Source organism: Pelodiscus sinensis, chromosome Z (assembly GCF_052426305.1).
Source record: "Pelodiscus sinensis isolate ZL-2025 chromosome Z, ASM5242630v1, whole genome shotgun sequence".
NCBI classification, from domain to species: Eukaryota; Metazoa; Chordata; order Testudines; family Trionychidae; genus Pelodiscus; species Pelodiscus sinensis.
In genome coordinates this window covers 23323066-23340423 of record NC_143085.1, presented here as the reverse complement: position 1 = coordinate 23340423, position 17358 = coordinate 23323066, and the positions used below count along the sequence as shown (strand labels likewise).

At 39.2% G+C, this 17358-nt stretch overlaps 2 protein-coding genes and 1 long non-coding RNA gene across 13 annotated transcripts in view; 1 reads left to right on the top strand and 2 right to left on the bottom strand.

Moving 5' to 3' along the window:
* Positions 1 to 17358, top strand: part of PIWIL1 (piwi like RNA-mediated gene silencing 1) — a 132010-nt gene that overhangs the window by 114142 nt on the left and 510 nt on the right. For 2 of the 4 annotated variants that reach the window (XM_075898454.2, XM_089775172.1), the window contains exons 20-21: positions 5272 to 5419; positions 8519 to 9420. In XM_075898454.2, the coding sequence (XP_075754569.1) occupies positions 5272 to 5419; positions 8519 to 8635 (265 nt within the window). In that variant the 3' untranslated portion in view covers positions 8636 to 9420. Of the gene's footprint in view, positions 1 to 5271; positions 5420 to 8518; positions 9421 to 17358 lie in introns of those variants that run through there. The other 2 variants (XM_089775171.1, XM_075898455.2) reach the window with 2 other exon arrangements.
* On the bottom strand, positions 117 to 5306 carry LOC112547060 (uncharacterized). Its single transcript, XR_016348334.1, has 3 exons — positions 3649 to 5306; positions 1832 to 1900; positions 117 to 1745 (listed from the first exon to the last, which is right to left on the bottom strand). It is a non-coding gene; the product is annotated as an uncharacterized LOC112547060 (long non-coding RNA).
* The window catches only part of RIMBP2 (RIMS binding protein 2), a 494858-nt gene continuing 491346 nt past the window's right edge, over positions 13847 to 17358 (bottom strand). For 6 of the 8 annotated variants that reach the window (XM_089775164.1, XM_089775165.1, XM_089775167.1 and 3 more), the window contains one exon: positions 13847 to 15313. In XM_089775164.1, coding sequence (XP_089631290.1) covers positions 15110 to 15313 — 204 coding nt within the window. In that variant the 3' untranslated portion in view covers positions 13847 to 15109. Of the gene's footprint in view, positions 17121 to 17358 lie in introns of all 8 variants that reach the window. The other 2 variants (XM_089775169.1, XM_089775170.1) reach the window with 1 other exon arrangement.

Genomic DNA, 17358 nt, shown 5'->3' with positions numbered 1-17358 from the left:
CTCTGTAGCATTGGGCACAGATCACAGCTGAAGGACTCTCTGCATGTTGGGGCCTTCAAAGTATTTGAAGGCTTCAATATCTGAGACATAGGTGAGAGGATTATTTAAGAGGGGTGGGCGAGATTCTGTGGCCTGCGCTGTGCAGGGGGTCAGACTAGATGATCATAATGGTCCCTTCTGACCTTAAAGTCTATGAGTCTATGAGGTAAGGGACTAGACCAGGGGTGGGCAATAATTTTTTGCCAAAATTTTTTTTGAAGTGACCCCGGGCCACACCGGAAGAGGTGGGGCCTCAAATGGATGGGGTGGGGTCAGCATGCTTACGGGGTTCACCACCCCCAGACCATAATTAGCTCAACTGGGGAGTGCCGGGTGGTGGGTTCAAGTCCCATCTCTGCCTCCACCCCATTCTTAAAATATCCAGGCAGCCAACACGGGGATAAGGCATCCTCTGAAGGTAGGGAGGCCACATGGGTTTTTGAGTCAACTAGGGGAAAGGGCATTTGCCTGGGGAGGGCAGCCAACACAAGTTGCCCCCAGGAATGGAGCTGGCTTCTGCATTAGGAAGGCAGGATGAGGGTCCCTCTGAAGGTCAGGAGATGAGGTCTGGGGGTGGGGAAGCCCCTTTGCTCCCCACCCCTTCCCACTAAGCACCCATCCCCCTGGTGGTTGGAGGAGACTTCCCGTGCTCCCCCATCCCCAGGCCAATCAGGGCCTGGGGGGCAGGGGAGCGTGTGAAGCCTCTGTTTAAATAAATTACAGCCAATGCCCTCCAGAGTTAAACCTGCCTTCAAATAGTGGAAAGACCCATGGAATGCTTATGCAGGGATTCCATTAATGCAGCTCCCTTCAGTATTGATATTGAGAGATGTAGGGGCTTGCCTGGCCAATTACAAGATTCAGGGCAAATGGTCTTTAACAGGATTAATGCTCCATATCAATCTCCTGGAAATCAGGGCATTCAGTAATTCTTGTACATATATCCTTCCATTAATTAAAGAAACACATACAAAAATCATGACAGCATAAACTTCCGAGATTACCCATCCCTATGTGCAGAAGTGATAACATTTTAGAATTGGTGCATTTACCACAACATTCACGTAGCAGGAGCACACGGGGCACAGGAATGTAACAGTGAACACTGCCACAAATTCTCCCAGGGATCATGAATAGGAAATGTGCTCAATTCTCTACAACATCTTCTGTCACTGATGGGAGGGACCCCTACCATAGATCTGTTTGGTATTTACAGCAACAAGAAATGCATCTGGTACAGCTCGAAAGCCAGACTAGAGAAAAATATCACTAGGGCATGCTTTCATTTTTCAAGAGCTCCTATGTGCCTTCCTTTTGTTTCCACCTATGGCAAAGATCCTTCTCAAAATGGAGAAAGTCATACTAAGAGACATCACGTAGTCAAGATAAATGTGGTACCGGTATTTGATCCAGCATCCAGCTCACCAATTGCTCTTCAGTTCTTTCCTCACTTCTCAGGAAAACAGGCATATCCATCATTGTAATTTACAGGTTCTTCTTCGGGGTAGTCCCCGTGGGTGCTCCACGTCTGGTGTCGGGCTGGTCCCGGCACCATGAATCGGAACTTGCCAGAGCTGTATTCGGCCGGACCGCGTGTGCACGAGTTGGTTTCGCGCTTTCATGTGCCACGCGGGGTCCGGCACCTGCCAGTTTCCTCTAATCTGCCTCTGGTCACGGACGGAGCTCCTTTCATCTCCTTAGGTTTCCTGAGTGAAAGTTCAAGTCAGATATTTACTTCATTACTCTTTCGGTTCATTAAGTTGCTTTTTAATTGCAGATGGTTATAACTTACAGTTATCTGCTGTTCATACGTGAGCTAAAGGTTTCAGCTGTTCTTGCCGTGCAACCCTCAGTGTCACAGCTCCAAAAAAAAGAACGAAAAAAAAAAGAACGAGACAGTATAATGATAAAAAAAAACCACTTACTGTTTGTATATAGTACCTTGTTTCATTCTAAGTGCTGTTTGTTGTTACAACCCCGAGTTCATTAACTTCTCAAAAAAAAAAAAAAAAGAAGAAGAAGAAGAAAGAAAGGGGAGAAGGGTTATGTTGTTACCCTATCAGCTACGCCTGAGCTAAGCTCAGTAGTCAGTGGTCCCTTCATTTAAAAAAAAAAATAACTAAAATAGTTATGTATAGCAGTCCACAAACGAGAGAGAAAGGGGCTAAAGGAGAACGGAGAAACAAGCGCAGACTCCTCTCAGTCAGCCAACATGCCGGGCTCCCCCGGTTTTAAAAAATGTACTATGTGCAGGGACTCAATGCCTGTCTCTGATGAACACTCTGCTTGTGTCCATTGCCTTAGGGAGGCTCATATTCCCCAGAAATGCAGCCACTGTGCAAACTGACAACGAGAGCCCACAAGGAGCGGGAAAGACGGCTTAAAGAGATCCTTTTTGACAAGGCTCTCCTACCTCCCAGTGCTCCAGGCTCCTCAGCATCGGACCCAACCACAGGAAAGCGGAGGGCTCCCTCCCCAGCTATGGCTTCCCCCAAGAGGAAGAAAACCTTTCCTACTTGTTCCCTGCAAATTGCCCTGCAGTTGCGGGTGGGTGCAGGTGAGAAGCTGAGCAGCTCAACTTCAAAGACAGCATGGGGGGCCACTTCAAAGAAACAAGCCGGTATTTCCCTGCCCCCGCTGCCTTCAGCACCGCAGACTAACATAGTATAAACATAGTATAAAACCAATGACTTATTACACTTGCATTCAGAAGTAAAAAAGATTCCACATCTGATATACTTTGAAACAAATAACCCTGACATCATCTTCTCTCCCATTAATACTAGATTTCATCCTATCTCTCATAAAGACAGAAGTATTTATCAGCTTGCTAAAGGTGATGTTTATCGCATAACTGTCTTTTTACAGCAGATAGATGGATAGTCACACCCAACAATGAAGAGATTCCTCAAAAGTATGAGTAATCTCTACCCACAAATGAGACCTGGCTCCTTAATTTAGTCCTCCGGAGCCCAAAAAGGCCACCTTTTAAACTCATGGTCACATACTCCCTTGTGCATACTTCCATGAAGGCAACTTTCACCTCAGTGCAAAGAATAGGGAAAATAGTACCTCTAATGGCATACCTGCCACTGTTGCCTCCCTGCAACAACATAGTGACTATACTATATGCAGTAGATGTCAGGAGAGCCTTGGCATTGTACTTGGAAAGGGAAGAGGCATTTAGATAATCCCTTAAATCAGGACTGGGCAATAATTTTTTGTGGGGAGGCCACTCCAAGATCTTGGAAAGTAATCAAGGGCTGCACTTTTTTGTGGAGGAAGTATAGGGTCTAGGATGATGCAGAAAGGCTCATGGGGTAAAGGACTGGGGTGCAGAAGAGGGTGTAAGGTTTGAGAGAGTGTTTGGGTGAAGGAGGGGGTTGTGACCTGAGTCAGGGAAGAGATTGGGATGTAGGTTCAGGGGATATGGGTGCAGAGGAGGATTCTGGCCTGGAGCAGAAGTGTTGAAGAGGGTGCAGAGTCTGGTAGGGAGTTGTGACCTGGAGCACGGGGGTGCAGAGGGTTTGGATGGTGATCTGGGGGAGGGAGTTTGGGTGCAAGAGGGGCAGGGTTGCGAGAGGCAGGCTTTGGCTGGGAAGTACTTACTTGGCCAGCCCCAGACCGCTTAAAACTGCAGGCTGTTCCTTCCTTGTGGCTCTCAAATAAAGCTCCGGGAGGGGAAGAGGCTTGTGCTGCCTCCATCCCACAGCACAGTCTTTCAACTTTCAGCCAGTAGGAGCTGAGAGACTGGCTGGGGTCAGTTCCTATTGGCCAGTTGTTTACAGCCAATACGAGCTGAGGATTAGGCTTGGGGATGATGAGATCACAGAAAGCCTTCCCCTCCCTCCAGAGCAGAGAGGCACAGGGAGCAGTCCTCCACTTAAAACAGTGGCTGCTGTGTGCTTGAAGGTCCTGGTAGTGTGACTGCAGGCTGGATCCTGCTGGCAAGAGGTATGTTGCCCACCCCTGCCTTATGTTGTTCTCTCCATTACAGACAGATCCAGTGATTCTACAGTATCATTTCAAAGACTCTCAAACTGGGTTTCAAACTGCATTAACCAGTGCTATTGAGTCTGTAATCTCCATCTGGTACACAAACACTTCATGCGTGTTTGCTGAAAGCAGAGAAATGATGAGGATTAGGAATCTTGGATCCATGCCAGGCTCTGAAGAAGAGATCTAGCAATCTTACTCTTGTGCTTGCCTCTCCCAACCTTGACTCCTGGTTTATTCTTGTCAAACCTGTTTCTCCTTGCCCCCTGACTTCATGTCTTAAATGATCAATCTTACTCTCTCCAGATTCCCTGTCTCCTTCCTGATCTCCAAATACATCTTCTTATTCAGCCAGTTGCAGTCTGAGTGATCTTATTTTCCCCAGCCCATACTCCTGTGTATCCCTCTTCCCTCCTAGCTCCCCCCGGGGTCCTAGTTTCCCTCTCTTAAACTTCCTAGGCTCTTTGTCCCATTCTGTTCCCTTGATCAGTCAATTGGTTAGCTTCCTCCTCAATGTTGCCTGGGTCCAGCATGGTGGAATTGAGACCAGGGGCAAAGACGGTCTCCGAGTTCCAAGTTTTGTTGTCTGGACTCAGAACCAATATAAGTTGCAGCCACTCAGAGAAGCATTTAAAGAGAAAGTCCTGCTCAGCTCTAGGTTTGAATGTGTCTAGTGTGGACAGAATCTCTTCTCTGATTTTAGCTGTTTTTCAGACTCAGGTTGTCTAAATTTGAGCACATATGGATCCTTAATTTTTCAGATTTAAAATTTCTAAATTTCAGGTCCTAGCTTCAGAGTCTGAAATTGCTACAGCAGTTCAAAGAAAAGATCTAAATAATTGTATATGATCAAAGCAAACATATTTTTCCCTAATCTCATTCTTGGAAGCAACTGAAACATTTAATGTTTCCAATAAATAGCATGAGGAAAAATCTAGGATGTGAAACTTCAGTCTGAGTGGTTGAAGTTTGACAAAGTTATAAGCAACAGAAAAGAGGTCTTGTTCTGGAAAGTATTAGACAACCTTAATGGATTGTTACCAGCGCAGCCTATAATGTATATATAATTTGCCTTCTTTCTCTCACTTTTCTGTTATGCTTACCATGCTGTAATTCTATAAACGCAAATGTTTTTAAAATATGGTAAATTGATTTGAAGGCAAACTTTTGTAATTTGTGTGAAGGGATTGGATTTGAGTACAATTTCTGGCTTGATTTTTTTTTTTCAATTTACAGGTATGATTTTTTTATTGTGAGTCAGTCTGTGAGAAATGGCAGTGTTTCACCAACCCACTACAATGTAATCTATGACAACAGTGCATTGAAACCTGATCATATGCAACGTTTAACTTACAAGCTATGCCACATGTATTATAACTGGCCAGTAAGTATCTGCTTTTGCCACGTAAAACAAAAATCTTTCTGCCTTTTTCCTCATTCAAAGGTGAGATTCTGAGTATATCATGTTCGTAGCCCTTATTGTGAAGTTAAGGCTGCAAATGTGGGGAGAGGAGACTATGAATAAAAAACTAGGAATTTATGCACCCACAAAGATTTAAAGTGATTTAAGCTTCTATGCTCAGCTTCTGCCTGTAGTGTAAACAGTCCTTACTGTGTGTACATGATCACATAGTGTCTCATTGGAAAATTATTCAGTTTATTTTATATTCTGTGCCATGTAGAACTTAAATATTACAGAATTATTCTTTAAAAATAGAATGTAGACTTTTTGGGGGTATGGGAGGGATACTGGAAAGGGATAGTAGCGCATTCTCATCTCCTTCTGAGATTGCCTTAGAACCTCTTTCACATATTTGGCTGGTTGGTTGGTGCGAGAACGGTCTTCTGAAAACTTAGAGCTGTAGGCACAGTATTCATAAATATCACACTTTATCTTCCATGACATGTTTAAATACCGGTACAGAACCTAGTTATACCTTTATCTCATGCTGTGTGCACTACGGATGTAAAATTCCATTTAATCAGCTAATCAGTTAAATATTATGTGTAACTGCTTAATCACTTAAACAGAGGTGGGCAGTGGGGCTGCTTCAGACCATCTAGTCTGGAGTGACTACTCCCACACACACTCACGATGGTTGGGCTGGAGTTGCCCCTGCTTGCAGTACACTGCGCCAGCTGGGTGGAATCTTCTACAACCGGGGAACTGCACTGGCTGGGCTGGAGCTGCCCACTGTAGGTAGGGGGCTGCTTTGACTGGGCTCAGGTTTCTGGCAGGTGGCAACTCTGGCCCTAGCCTGTTAACCATAACCACTAACAATAACCCGGTAATGTAACTGGTTAACCATTCATATACGTAGTGTGCACCTGTTTCCTTTTTCTTATTGTGACTTTTGAAAAACAACCAGAAACTTAGTGAAAGAAAAACCTAATTCATGTAAGGTTGTACAGTTAAAACCAAGCTTGGGAACTGCAGACATTAACGTTCATATGTTGGTGCAAATTCAATCATAGCATAGTAGTTTTCTTTTGTTAACTTGCACTTTATGATTCAGTTCATACTCTGATAAGTGAGTTATGGTTCACTTCAGATTTCTGATTTCAGATGGCATTTTGCTTCTCAGCTTTAAATCTCCAAGCTGTTTTTTAAAAAAACAAACAAAAAAACCCTCATGTTAGACATATTGCTCCTAAATGGGATCTACCTTCTCTGTTCCATAGTCTAAACTCTTAATGAAAAATTTCACTACAACTTTTTGCAGTGAAAATAGCAGTGAGCTTTCTTTTATCTCCAATCAGCTCCTGAATCTGAACCTGATGGAGAACAGTGTCCATTTCTAAAACCCTAAGGGTTTATGACAATGAATTGTTTTCCAGTGGCTGAAGCTCTGCACTGTACAAACTTGATATTAGATAGGCAAGACTCATCTCTCAAGTGAAGTTCCACTTTACCCCATGAGTGTATCCATTGTCTGGGCCATTAAATCTGGTGTCCTAACAGAAGAAACCTAGAAGGCAGCTGTGGCAAAATTCTGGCCATGCCCTGTGGGTCTCGCACTACTGGCAGATAATATTAGCCTCAGAGACTCACTGTGATCCTGTACACAGTCCCTTTCTCTTTAGAGGAAGCGAGTCCACAGTTTAGAGAACCATGCTCATCACTACTCCAGGTTCCGGTCCAGGGCCCCTAAAGTATCAGCATCAGTCAATGTTGCTTTTCCTTCCGACTTGACAGCTTTTTCCGTGGGCCACTTTCCCAAACAACCTCTCCAAAATGTCTCCTTCTGGTGCCTGTTAACCAGCTCTTAGCTCACAGCATCTTCTTGTTCCTTCCTTTTCTCTTTCCAGTCCGTCACTCTGTCTTCACCCTCTCCTTACTTAGGGGTGACCTTTTTAAAGCAACTCTACTGGCAGTAATTGATTGCTGGTGTTGAGTGACTAATTTGAGGGAGCAATTTAGTTTACCCTGGTGTTTTCTTTCCTTCATTTTATTGCATCAGGCTCTAGTAGTTTACTGGAAAGAGAAAACTACTTATCCAGTGCTCTTGTATACTTGTTTTCCACCAGAGTGTGGCATGTTGCTGGCTTTGATTTGTCACACAATTTATATGAACCTTGCATGATTCTTTAGTCATCTGCTACCAGGTTGATATTAGGAATGTGAAAGTGAAACTGTGTACACGGTTAACCTGTGAGCCTGGGCTCATCATTTAACCTTCACAGTTAGACACATTCTCCTGGTATGCACAGCTCCCCATGTGCACCAGCTCCCACCTGTGTATCAACTAGCTTTTCCCCCTTTCCCACCACCTTGCTGCTACTTCTGTATCCGCTGGGAATTGATTGCGCCCCACCCCTCTGCTGAAATCTTCAGCAGTTACACATTCACATAACTGCATTTTAAACATCCCTAGTTGATACCAGTCACACAGAAAAAAACTGTGGTCTTAAAGCTATTTATTGAGTAAAACTGCTATCTCTTATGGGTCTGTTCACTGCTGTCAATTTGTGGAAACTTGTGCAGGATGGGCGATGGAATTACAAGGGAAGATTAAAGTTGCGTGGTAGTTCAGATGGCTGAAGATTTGTACCCCTCTTTTACCCTTCCATTTTCTTGTATTATAAGAATTTGTTGGTTTTAAAGCAAGCAAGGACTCTTGCATGAGATCTTAAGTAGCATGCAACTTTTCTTCCAACTGCAATAGAACTTTTCAATTCATTATGTTTAAAATATACAGAATGTAGAAGAATCTAGGAAAATTAAATGTATACAATTTCTGACTTGACTTCAACTGTACAACCGCCACATGGAATTAATGTGAAATGTACTTACAAAATATGTGTGGCATGTAATTTGAAACAACCACTTCTCTGGTATATATACATTTATTTATATATTATACAAATAATTACAGCAAGGGAAACACAAATGTAATAAATACAGACTTTGAATTTCAAATTTTTGTTAGTGTTTAGCTTTTACTGAATGTGCTATTTATTAAATGGCTCCCTTCTTCTGTAGGGTATTATCAGAGTGCCTGCTCCTTGCCAGTATGCCCATAAATTGGCTTTTCTTGTGGGTCAGAGCATACACAGAGAACCGAATCTGTCACTCTCAGACCGTTTGTTCTACCTTTGAGCTACAGAAGAGGATACAATGAAGTTTGTGGAACTTTCTTTGGTACCAGTTTTTCATTTTTTTTTTCTCACCAATGTTGTAGTTTTCTATAAAACATTTTTGCTGCAAAAATGGTAAATGTGCATATGGGGTAAATGCATAATTTTGCACATTTTTTTTTTACAAGGAAAATACAATTATAGCATCAAAAATAATTTTGAGAAAGTTCATTACTAGGAAAAATGACAAACTATAGTTAATACCTTTATAGCCTATTTGCTTATTCAGAAACATCTTTAATGTGTGTGTGTGGCGGCGGGGGAGCTTTAAAGGCGGCCTACGAACATTAGTTTTTCTTGGTGAAATCTGTGCTTATGTCTTCTTATGATTTGAATACACTAAACATAAGTTGCAATAAGCTAAAACATAGTTCTTTGTCTCCTGTACTAAATGTTAAGTTCTTAAAAGCTAGGCATGGCTATCAACTGTACTGAAAAGGACAAGCTGTTGACCCTTGAATTTTGCATGCCAGTGTTCTCCAATACAAGTATATGCGTTGTGCCTAGTATTCTTAGTTATTAGGGCTCATTCTTGTGATGCTTCTTCCGGACACTGTAAGCATGATGTCAGTCACTATTGTAGTCATTCTCATTTTCATGTTTGGATTCACCAAATAAATTAAAATATTTGAAAATGCCTACACTATTTTCTTGTCAGTCTTAGCATCAGGAAAACAGGCTTAACTAGTTACACAAAATCTTCAGCAGTGCCCCAGTGCATCATGAAAACAAAATAATGTCATTGGTTAGGCAGACAAAAAAGTTAGAAATAAAAAATAGATATTTGAAATGGACTGCATTGCATGACCTTCTATAGGAGCAGGACTGGTTCTCACTTGTTGGACCAGTCTACTTTTCAGTCTCATTTATGAGGCTTCCACCTGTTCCCTTGGAGAGACTATTAAACAGATGAGGTGAGTGTTCTCCATCTGCATAGAAAGAAATATCCATGAAGTTGTAAAATGCCTTCAGCATGTATAGAATATTCAGCCCAATTATCTCTTTCTTGATTTCCTCTCATTACTCCTGGTTACTCCTTTGTGATCTGAAATAACTTCTACAGTAGTTTCATTTTTTTATGCTCATTTACGATCACTCAGTGTTTTATATTTCAGTTTCTGTGCTGTGGAATGTGTCATATGTAAGAATGTGGAAATATGTAAACTAGAAGGTGTTTCAAGTATTTCCATAACTAAGTCCATACATTTAAACTAAGTTGTGTAAATTCGGACATAAGAAGTTAAAGTACTGTAGCTTAGAACCACAAGTATCCTTTTGTTCTTGCAGGTATTTTTCCTACATCACTGAGATTTTTCATGATGAGCTTGTCTAGATGTCTTTTTGGATTAGATTGTTTTATTAGAAGGGTATGTTTGTTTAAATATATGCTCATTGTACTAATTAGAACTAACTTAAATTGTGAACGTTCTTCCTTTTGATAAATGTCAATAAAGTTCTTTGTTTAAAATATTGCATTTGTATGCTCATAAATACGTATGTATGTCTAAACAGAACAAGAAACTGCCCCATTGCATCTTCTAACATGAGTATAGCATCCATTTTTGCATATCCCCTTGAAAGCACGGTCCCTTGATTGGTTGCTTAAAATATGGTCGTTTTGGGAAATTGCCTAAATTAAAATGACACCATACCCATAAACTTTTGTACCGAGTCATACCTATGCCCTTTAGTAATAAAGCAAGTTTTTACTGCAAGCCTTTTGGTACCTATATTAATAAATTGGTATAGTCTAGTCTTCATTTGTGTATTAATCAAAGTAGAATTTACAGGTCTGGGACAGGAATGAAACAGGGTGTTGGATAAAATACGTAGACTGGGCTAACGCCGTTTGCTATATTGAATATATGTGATCTAGAAATAACTTTTAAAATATTAGAAGCTCCAAAGTGCCAAGTTTTACCATTGCTTTTGGAGTAGAATTTTGTTTGAGATAAAAATTTCGTTGTATATACTGCAAGAAGTAATGGTTGACTAGAAAATGGCACATTATCTGTATGTACCATTTGGGATTAGAATACTTTATTATCAAATTCATTCTTCCAGTAACTGTTAAGGTTGAGTAGATATAATTTAAGAGTAAAGTAATTACAGACATTTTGTAATGCTTAATGTTTGAAATAGTTACAGGATCCCTATTAAGGCTTTTACTTGTAACTTTTAGGTTGAAAGCATTTTTGGTTTGGAAACATCCTGGATCCTTTATTAAAAACTGAATGCATGAACACTAACATTTATCTTTGATTTGCTTGTTGATCTTCTTCTAGTATCATGAAGAATCAAAATTAAATCTTTAACTTTTGGTCAGATTCAGCATTTCATTATACTTTTAAGATATTGTGCACGTACTTTACACAATGTGGTGTATTTTAACCAAAGTTTGGGTTATTCCATACAATATAGCTCCTGACATCCACAATTTCTTGCACACATGGAATAATTTCTCCCTTCCATTTCCCTGTACTCCCTTAAATACAAATATGCTGAATTTCTCCTGTAGTCAAGTTAATCCGTGGGATGGATAATGGAGCTATTGTTTTAGCTGTTGTTTCTCAGAAGTGAAAGTTTCTAATTCTGTAGAGGCTGATGAATATTCATTTAAAGAGAATTATATCTCAAACTGCCATTCTTTAACATGGCCAAAGAGAACTTAAGGGTTACTTTGAGTGTGTTCTGTTAAAAGAGGTGAGATACATAAATAGAGTCTTTTCTACCTCTTCCACTCCCCCCGAAAAAATAATTAATCAGTTATTGTAGTGGAAGGAGGTGGAGAAATGCAAGGACATCTACAGTGTAGTTTTTCTTTATATGCTGCTGCCTTTCCCCATCCTTACAAACATAGTTACATCTAGAAAGCAGAAGAGGTCATGGAGAAGGGGCACATGGAGTCCATTTAGCTAATAATGGGTGGTAAAGAATCACAAATTGTGGAGATATACAAAAAGGAGTGGTGTTCTTAGCAACTTAGCATATTTTTTGATGAAGCGAGGCATTTGTCTTTCCATAGACTTACAGTTATAGGGTAATTCTCCCATACATTTTGCAGTGGAAGCTGTTCTGACAATTGTTACAAACTGACAATTATGTTATATGGGAATTTGCTTTCCCAACAAATTCTGAGTAAGTTACAGCTTTTTACCGAGATTCAAACACTGATAAGAAATGGAGGATCAGGGAGAAATGTTCATCCTTGAAAAGTGTTAAGTCATAGAAATTGTGCATAACAACTGTTCTCTACCAGGATTTTTATAAAAATATGGATGGAAGTTTATAGAAACAAGAGCAGTTGTGTATGATACAGCTATATTGTCACAAACATAAATGTCAACTAACTGGTTTTTCTTTTTAAGTCATTTTTAGACAGTGAATTAGGGATAACTTAAATAGTTTGGGTTTTATTATGTATTTAGCACAGGGCATAAAACTACTCCATGCAGTTTCTTTGTGCTTAAACTCATTTTGCCCTAGTGCAGGGGTGGGCAATAATTTTTGAAGAGAGGCTACTTCACAAATTTTGGAAGTGGCTGTGGGCCATTCTGGAAGGGGCAGGGCCTTGTACTTCAAAGCAAAGTAGGAATAGAAAGTCCCAGCAACCTGAACCAAGCAGAACACTGATAAAAAGTCTATTTCTGGGGTTTTTAAATTGGAGGTTGTGACCCCTCAGGAGGTCACAAGGTTTCTCCATGAATAGTCAGGAGCTGGCCGTCTCCATTCCCAAGCCCAAGTATTAAATTAGTGTTAAATTTAAAATATTTGTTTTAATTTACAAAGGGGGTCACACACAGAATTTCTGTGTGAAAGGGGTCACCAGTACAAAATTTGGAAATCCACAGGTCTGTGGCTTCTGAGGCAAAGACGAGCAATAAGTTCTCTGGGGATTTTGAAGAATGTGGAGGACGAATGCTGAGCATGTGTATATGCTTGTTGGTGAGGAGGTTATTAGGACCAAATGCATCTCTGGTGCAACTTCAATAGAGTTGGTGGAGTTACACTCAGGATCAATTAGACCCAAGATCTACAAGATACTTGTACATATTTTTATGGCTCAATGGGGATAGGACAGGAGGCAATTCAAGCCTCTGAAATTTACATGATTTATGATCAAATCTTAAATACTGTTCCCCTCACATCCAAAACAGAGTATGAATATTAGTTTCCATGCAGAGCCCTTCCAACTACATGCTGACTTCTACTATCCTCTTCCTTCAGCAGACTGCTCCAGACCAACTTGACAATGCAATCTTCATCCATAAACTTCATTTCTATTAGTCACTGGCTACACTGAGCCATACATCTGAGAATCGGGAAGCAAACAAAACCCTAAAATGTATTTCCAATGAATGACGACGAAAAAGGGAACAAATAAAATCTGTAAAGGAAAACCAGTCCAAGCTGTTCATTTTGAGCAACAGCAAGTCCTAAACCAAGTGTTTCAGACTATAAAAGCTAAAGGGGTAAGAGAGGAAAACACAAAGAAAAATTTGCCCTTTGTATCAACTGCTTCTATTTAATGGGCCCACACAGCTGCCTGGCAGGCATAAGCCCTTTAAATAGAAGCAGTTGAAAGGGCTTGTGCGTCCCTAGATCCTAGGCAATGCGTTAGGGGGTGGGGCCTAATGAAAGAGGTAGGTGGGCTGGATCCAGCCTACTGAAAGGCTTTTGTCCAGCCCTGTCTAGTGAATTATCTTCTGCTGGTTCTCTTCTAGATTGGTGGTCACTATAGGTTCTTTTTTGGAGCTTGACTTTTGTATGTTCAGGACCTTCTCTGATTAGAAGCAGCTAGTGAAAGAAGATTTTTTTAAATGAAAATTACTTTCTGCGTTTCTGTAGACTTGTCAAATACCTTTACAGGGTTGAGATACAGCTTGCAATTAACCAGTGTAATCTTTGTCATACTGTTTTTAAAAGTGATAGAAATGTAGCCGTGTTAGTCTGGGGTAGTTGAAGCAAAATGCAGGACAATGTAGTTTACTTGGATAGAAAGATGATTGTCCTGCATTTTGTTTTTAAAAGGTAAGAGAAAGCTATCACAGTGATTATTTGAAGTAACAAACTTAACACTGTATTCTACAAAATATCAAATTTATTTATATAAAATATTTTACACATGAATAACTGTACACATGCACACGCCCACACAATACTTTACCACACGTTTAGGCCAGTAGTTTTCTTTAATTTCATAAATCTAGCACACAGTAGTATCTTACAGTAATTTACATTATAATTCTTTGAAGACACAATGGGGAAAGCTTTGATCATTCATTTATAAACCTTCCATAAATTACAAAAGAAAGGCAGTCTGAAAAGTATGTATAAACAGTAAAAACAATTTACAAATGGACAAGAATTACAAAATAGTAACTGCCAGTGTCTGCTAGCAAGATTATTTTAATTAAGCCAATATTAGATTGGTATTTTGAAACGGTTGTACTCTATTGGTAGAGCCTTTTAACTGGCTACAGCTTATGTGTATAACATACATCTCTTTCCATTGCTCAACCTATTATATGTGTTTTATCTTGATTCTAACATCAATAACATGAACAATGATTTTTAACTTAAAACTGCGTTTCCACAAGAGAGAACACTTGGGGAGCCTGCAAAGATGGTTATTTTCTGGCCATTTAGAAAACTGAAACTTTTACACTAGTGCCAGGAGCTATGAAACAAGATTTTTGACTTAGTAAAATAATATGTGCATCTCTGGTTAGTTTACATGGTACTTCATGTTAGCATACTGAACATTTGCTAAAGAACTTATACAAATGTTTAAAAATGCATCCTGCATAACATTTTCAGCCTCCCAACATAACATCAGACATTAAATGGGGTCAGCAACACATTACTTGATCTTAAATTACATGTCTGTGAGGTTGAAAAGACATTTAAATACACAATACATACAAAGTATACGCTGCATATTGAGACAGTACGAATCATTGTGTATTAATAAGGCAAAAACATCAAGGCTGAGTAAACTAGGAGTTTCAAGACCATTTTTTGTTTAAGGTCAACGTTCAGGTAGTTTGGGGTGAGCATTTTTAAAGAGGGCTCAAATAAGATTTTCTTGCTTCCCCAAAGTTAAAGGAGAATAAAGGCAGAGATTTATCCAATAGAGTTAGAGATGTAGAGGTGCCATGAAATAAAAAAAGATGATATCCTTCTATTCTTATTTTCCCCAAATCTTTTTAGAAGAAAAACAGATATTGACAACATTGCTCTTTAGTAGCAACAAATCCACTTCTTTTTTTTCTTCCCGTTTTGATCAAACAAGTCACATGATTCTCTGATGTCAGAAAGGGTTAAAAATGTGAAGGTTCTGTAAAGATGTACTTCATAGTCATGAAAGCCCTAGTTTGAAGTTTTAAATAAAACATAGCTTGGAAGCTTTACAAGTTGTCCAGAAGTAAATGAATCATTTCACTGCACCCAGCTTTTTCAGCAGTTTCTTGCCTTTGGAAAGCAGCCCCTTTTTCTTTTTCGAGGACATTTCCCTGCCTCTCCCGGGACTACCAGAACCCATAGATGACGTACCCATAGATGGCGTAGGTGACCCAGAATGGAGATGGACTGTGGGAGATGGTGCTCTCCTTGATGTACCTGTATTCTCAGGAGGAACCTATTAGGTATATTATTATAGTTTATTGAATGTTTGAAAGCACTCATCATCAAGAAAGTTGGCAACATAATTTTTGTCTTACTATCCATTAAACAAAAGGGCCAGTTCATTTCTTCTCTCAATTGTTTTAAGTATGCCATAAGGAAATACAGAAAATACATAAATACAGCTTCCCACAAATGAAACTGTGAGCCAAAGGTATAAACAGCAAGAAATACAGTGGGTTCTCAAGTCGGTTACATTTTTAATAGAGCTGGAGACTCTTATTTTGCCATCATTTTGGCAAAAAATTGTAAGTTTTGTATTTCAGCAATCTTAAGAATGCAGGAATGACAAGGGTCATTTGTAGCTAAGGAACTGTATTTATAAAATTAAAGTGGATTAAGTACCATAGATCCATTTGTATATAAACCAGTTTCCAAAAGGAATTACTGTATGTGCAAACTATATTTGATTGTCACTTAAAATTTTTGATGTCCTTTGACCACTTTTTCTTAAAACAGGTTAGCGTACTGTATATACGTATTTGAGAAGATGGCACACTGGTTGAAAGAAAGAAAAAATAAAAGCTAAAATGAACCTTAATTGCAATCAAAGAAAGCTTAAAGACCCTGATTGCTTGGTGTCCTGCAGTTATATGTTTGCCAGATGAAGATAAACACGTATTGTACAATTCTTAGAACATGACAGCATTCCTAAATATTTTTAAACAGCTATTTTAATAATAAAAAAGCACTTGAATGGAAATACTGTAACTATTTACTCTCATCCCATTGTATCTGCTGTGCCCTACTGACAAAAAGTTTATGGTGTAAGATGATACTGTGTAGTATAAACCATGCTTCAGCAATCCTTATTATCTTTAATTCCAGTTAAGACAACAGAAATATATTAACGATTTGCTGTCTTATTGTGCAATAGCTTATTAAGCAAAGGGACTTCAAGCCTACTTTGATTTAAAATCAAGGTCTAATTCTAATGAAAAACAACTTGGTAAAGCACCCCAACGTACACCTGAAGATACCATATGTTTAGTCTAATGCATTCATTAAGTGAGCTGCATGTTTCCTATTGACACTATTGCATTGGTAAACCAAGCCACAGCTAAAGTGTTTCATAAGTATTTGCACTGATGACAGTCCTATTCTGGTAAATTGTGGTTATGAGGATGTGTGTGTGTATACAGTTTCACAACTGCTGAATGGATCTAGTCAATAGCAACCTGGGATGCAACTGATTGTGGGAGACATTTTAAGGCCAACAGTTTAAGAAGATATTTGTGATCGTAATTCAGAGCTACATACCCTTGTAAATTTCTGTACAGCTCACTTGCTTATTTTAAGGGTGGAGTTTGTACTTTCCCCCAGTATTTAGGAATTATACGAGTTTATATATCTCAGGTTGGCAAGCAATGCAATATGCAGCTTTCATCTATAGCACAATTTACTGAACACTTCTTTTGATGTAATCAGAAACATTTAGCTCATGGAGAAATATGTTCCAAATGCTAACCTTCATAAAGTTAACCTTAATTAAATGGTGGGGGGGTCCCTTAATAGCCATGTCAAAGGATTTATTTGTCTCATGCAAACACTGACTTACAAGTACATACAGTAAATGTCTGTATCTTGTTACTTTGGGGGCACTGATTTTGGAGACATATTTCTTTTTTTTCCACAGTTAAGTTTCAAGACTTGCATTAGATATTGTCAGATGGCTTTAATTGATATCTTTATTGGTATCTTCAGTTGCTCACTTACGTGAAGGCTACATTGCCTTATTAAGGTGTGAAATGAACACTCTTCTTCTGTTTCCAAGCAGATGAGCAAAAAATAAAAATATATATATAAAATATATAATATATAAAATTATTGTAGTGATGAAACAAAACAAAAATGAAATACTCTGTACATGAACAATCTATTTCATAATGTGCAAAATTTGGACAGTTAACTTTTTGTTAGGACAAAATAGTAAAAGGGTTAAAATTATTGTTAATCAGCTATCTTTACATTCTATATTTCAGGAAGTGGTTGGCCTATTCT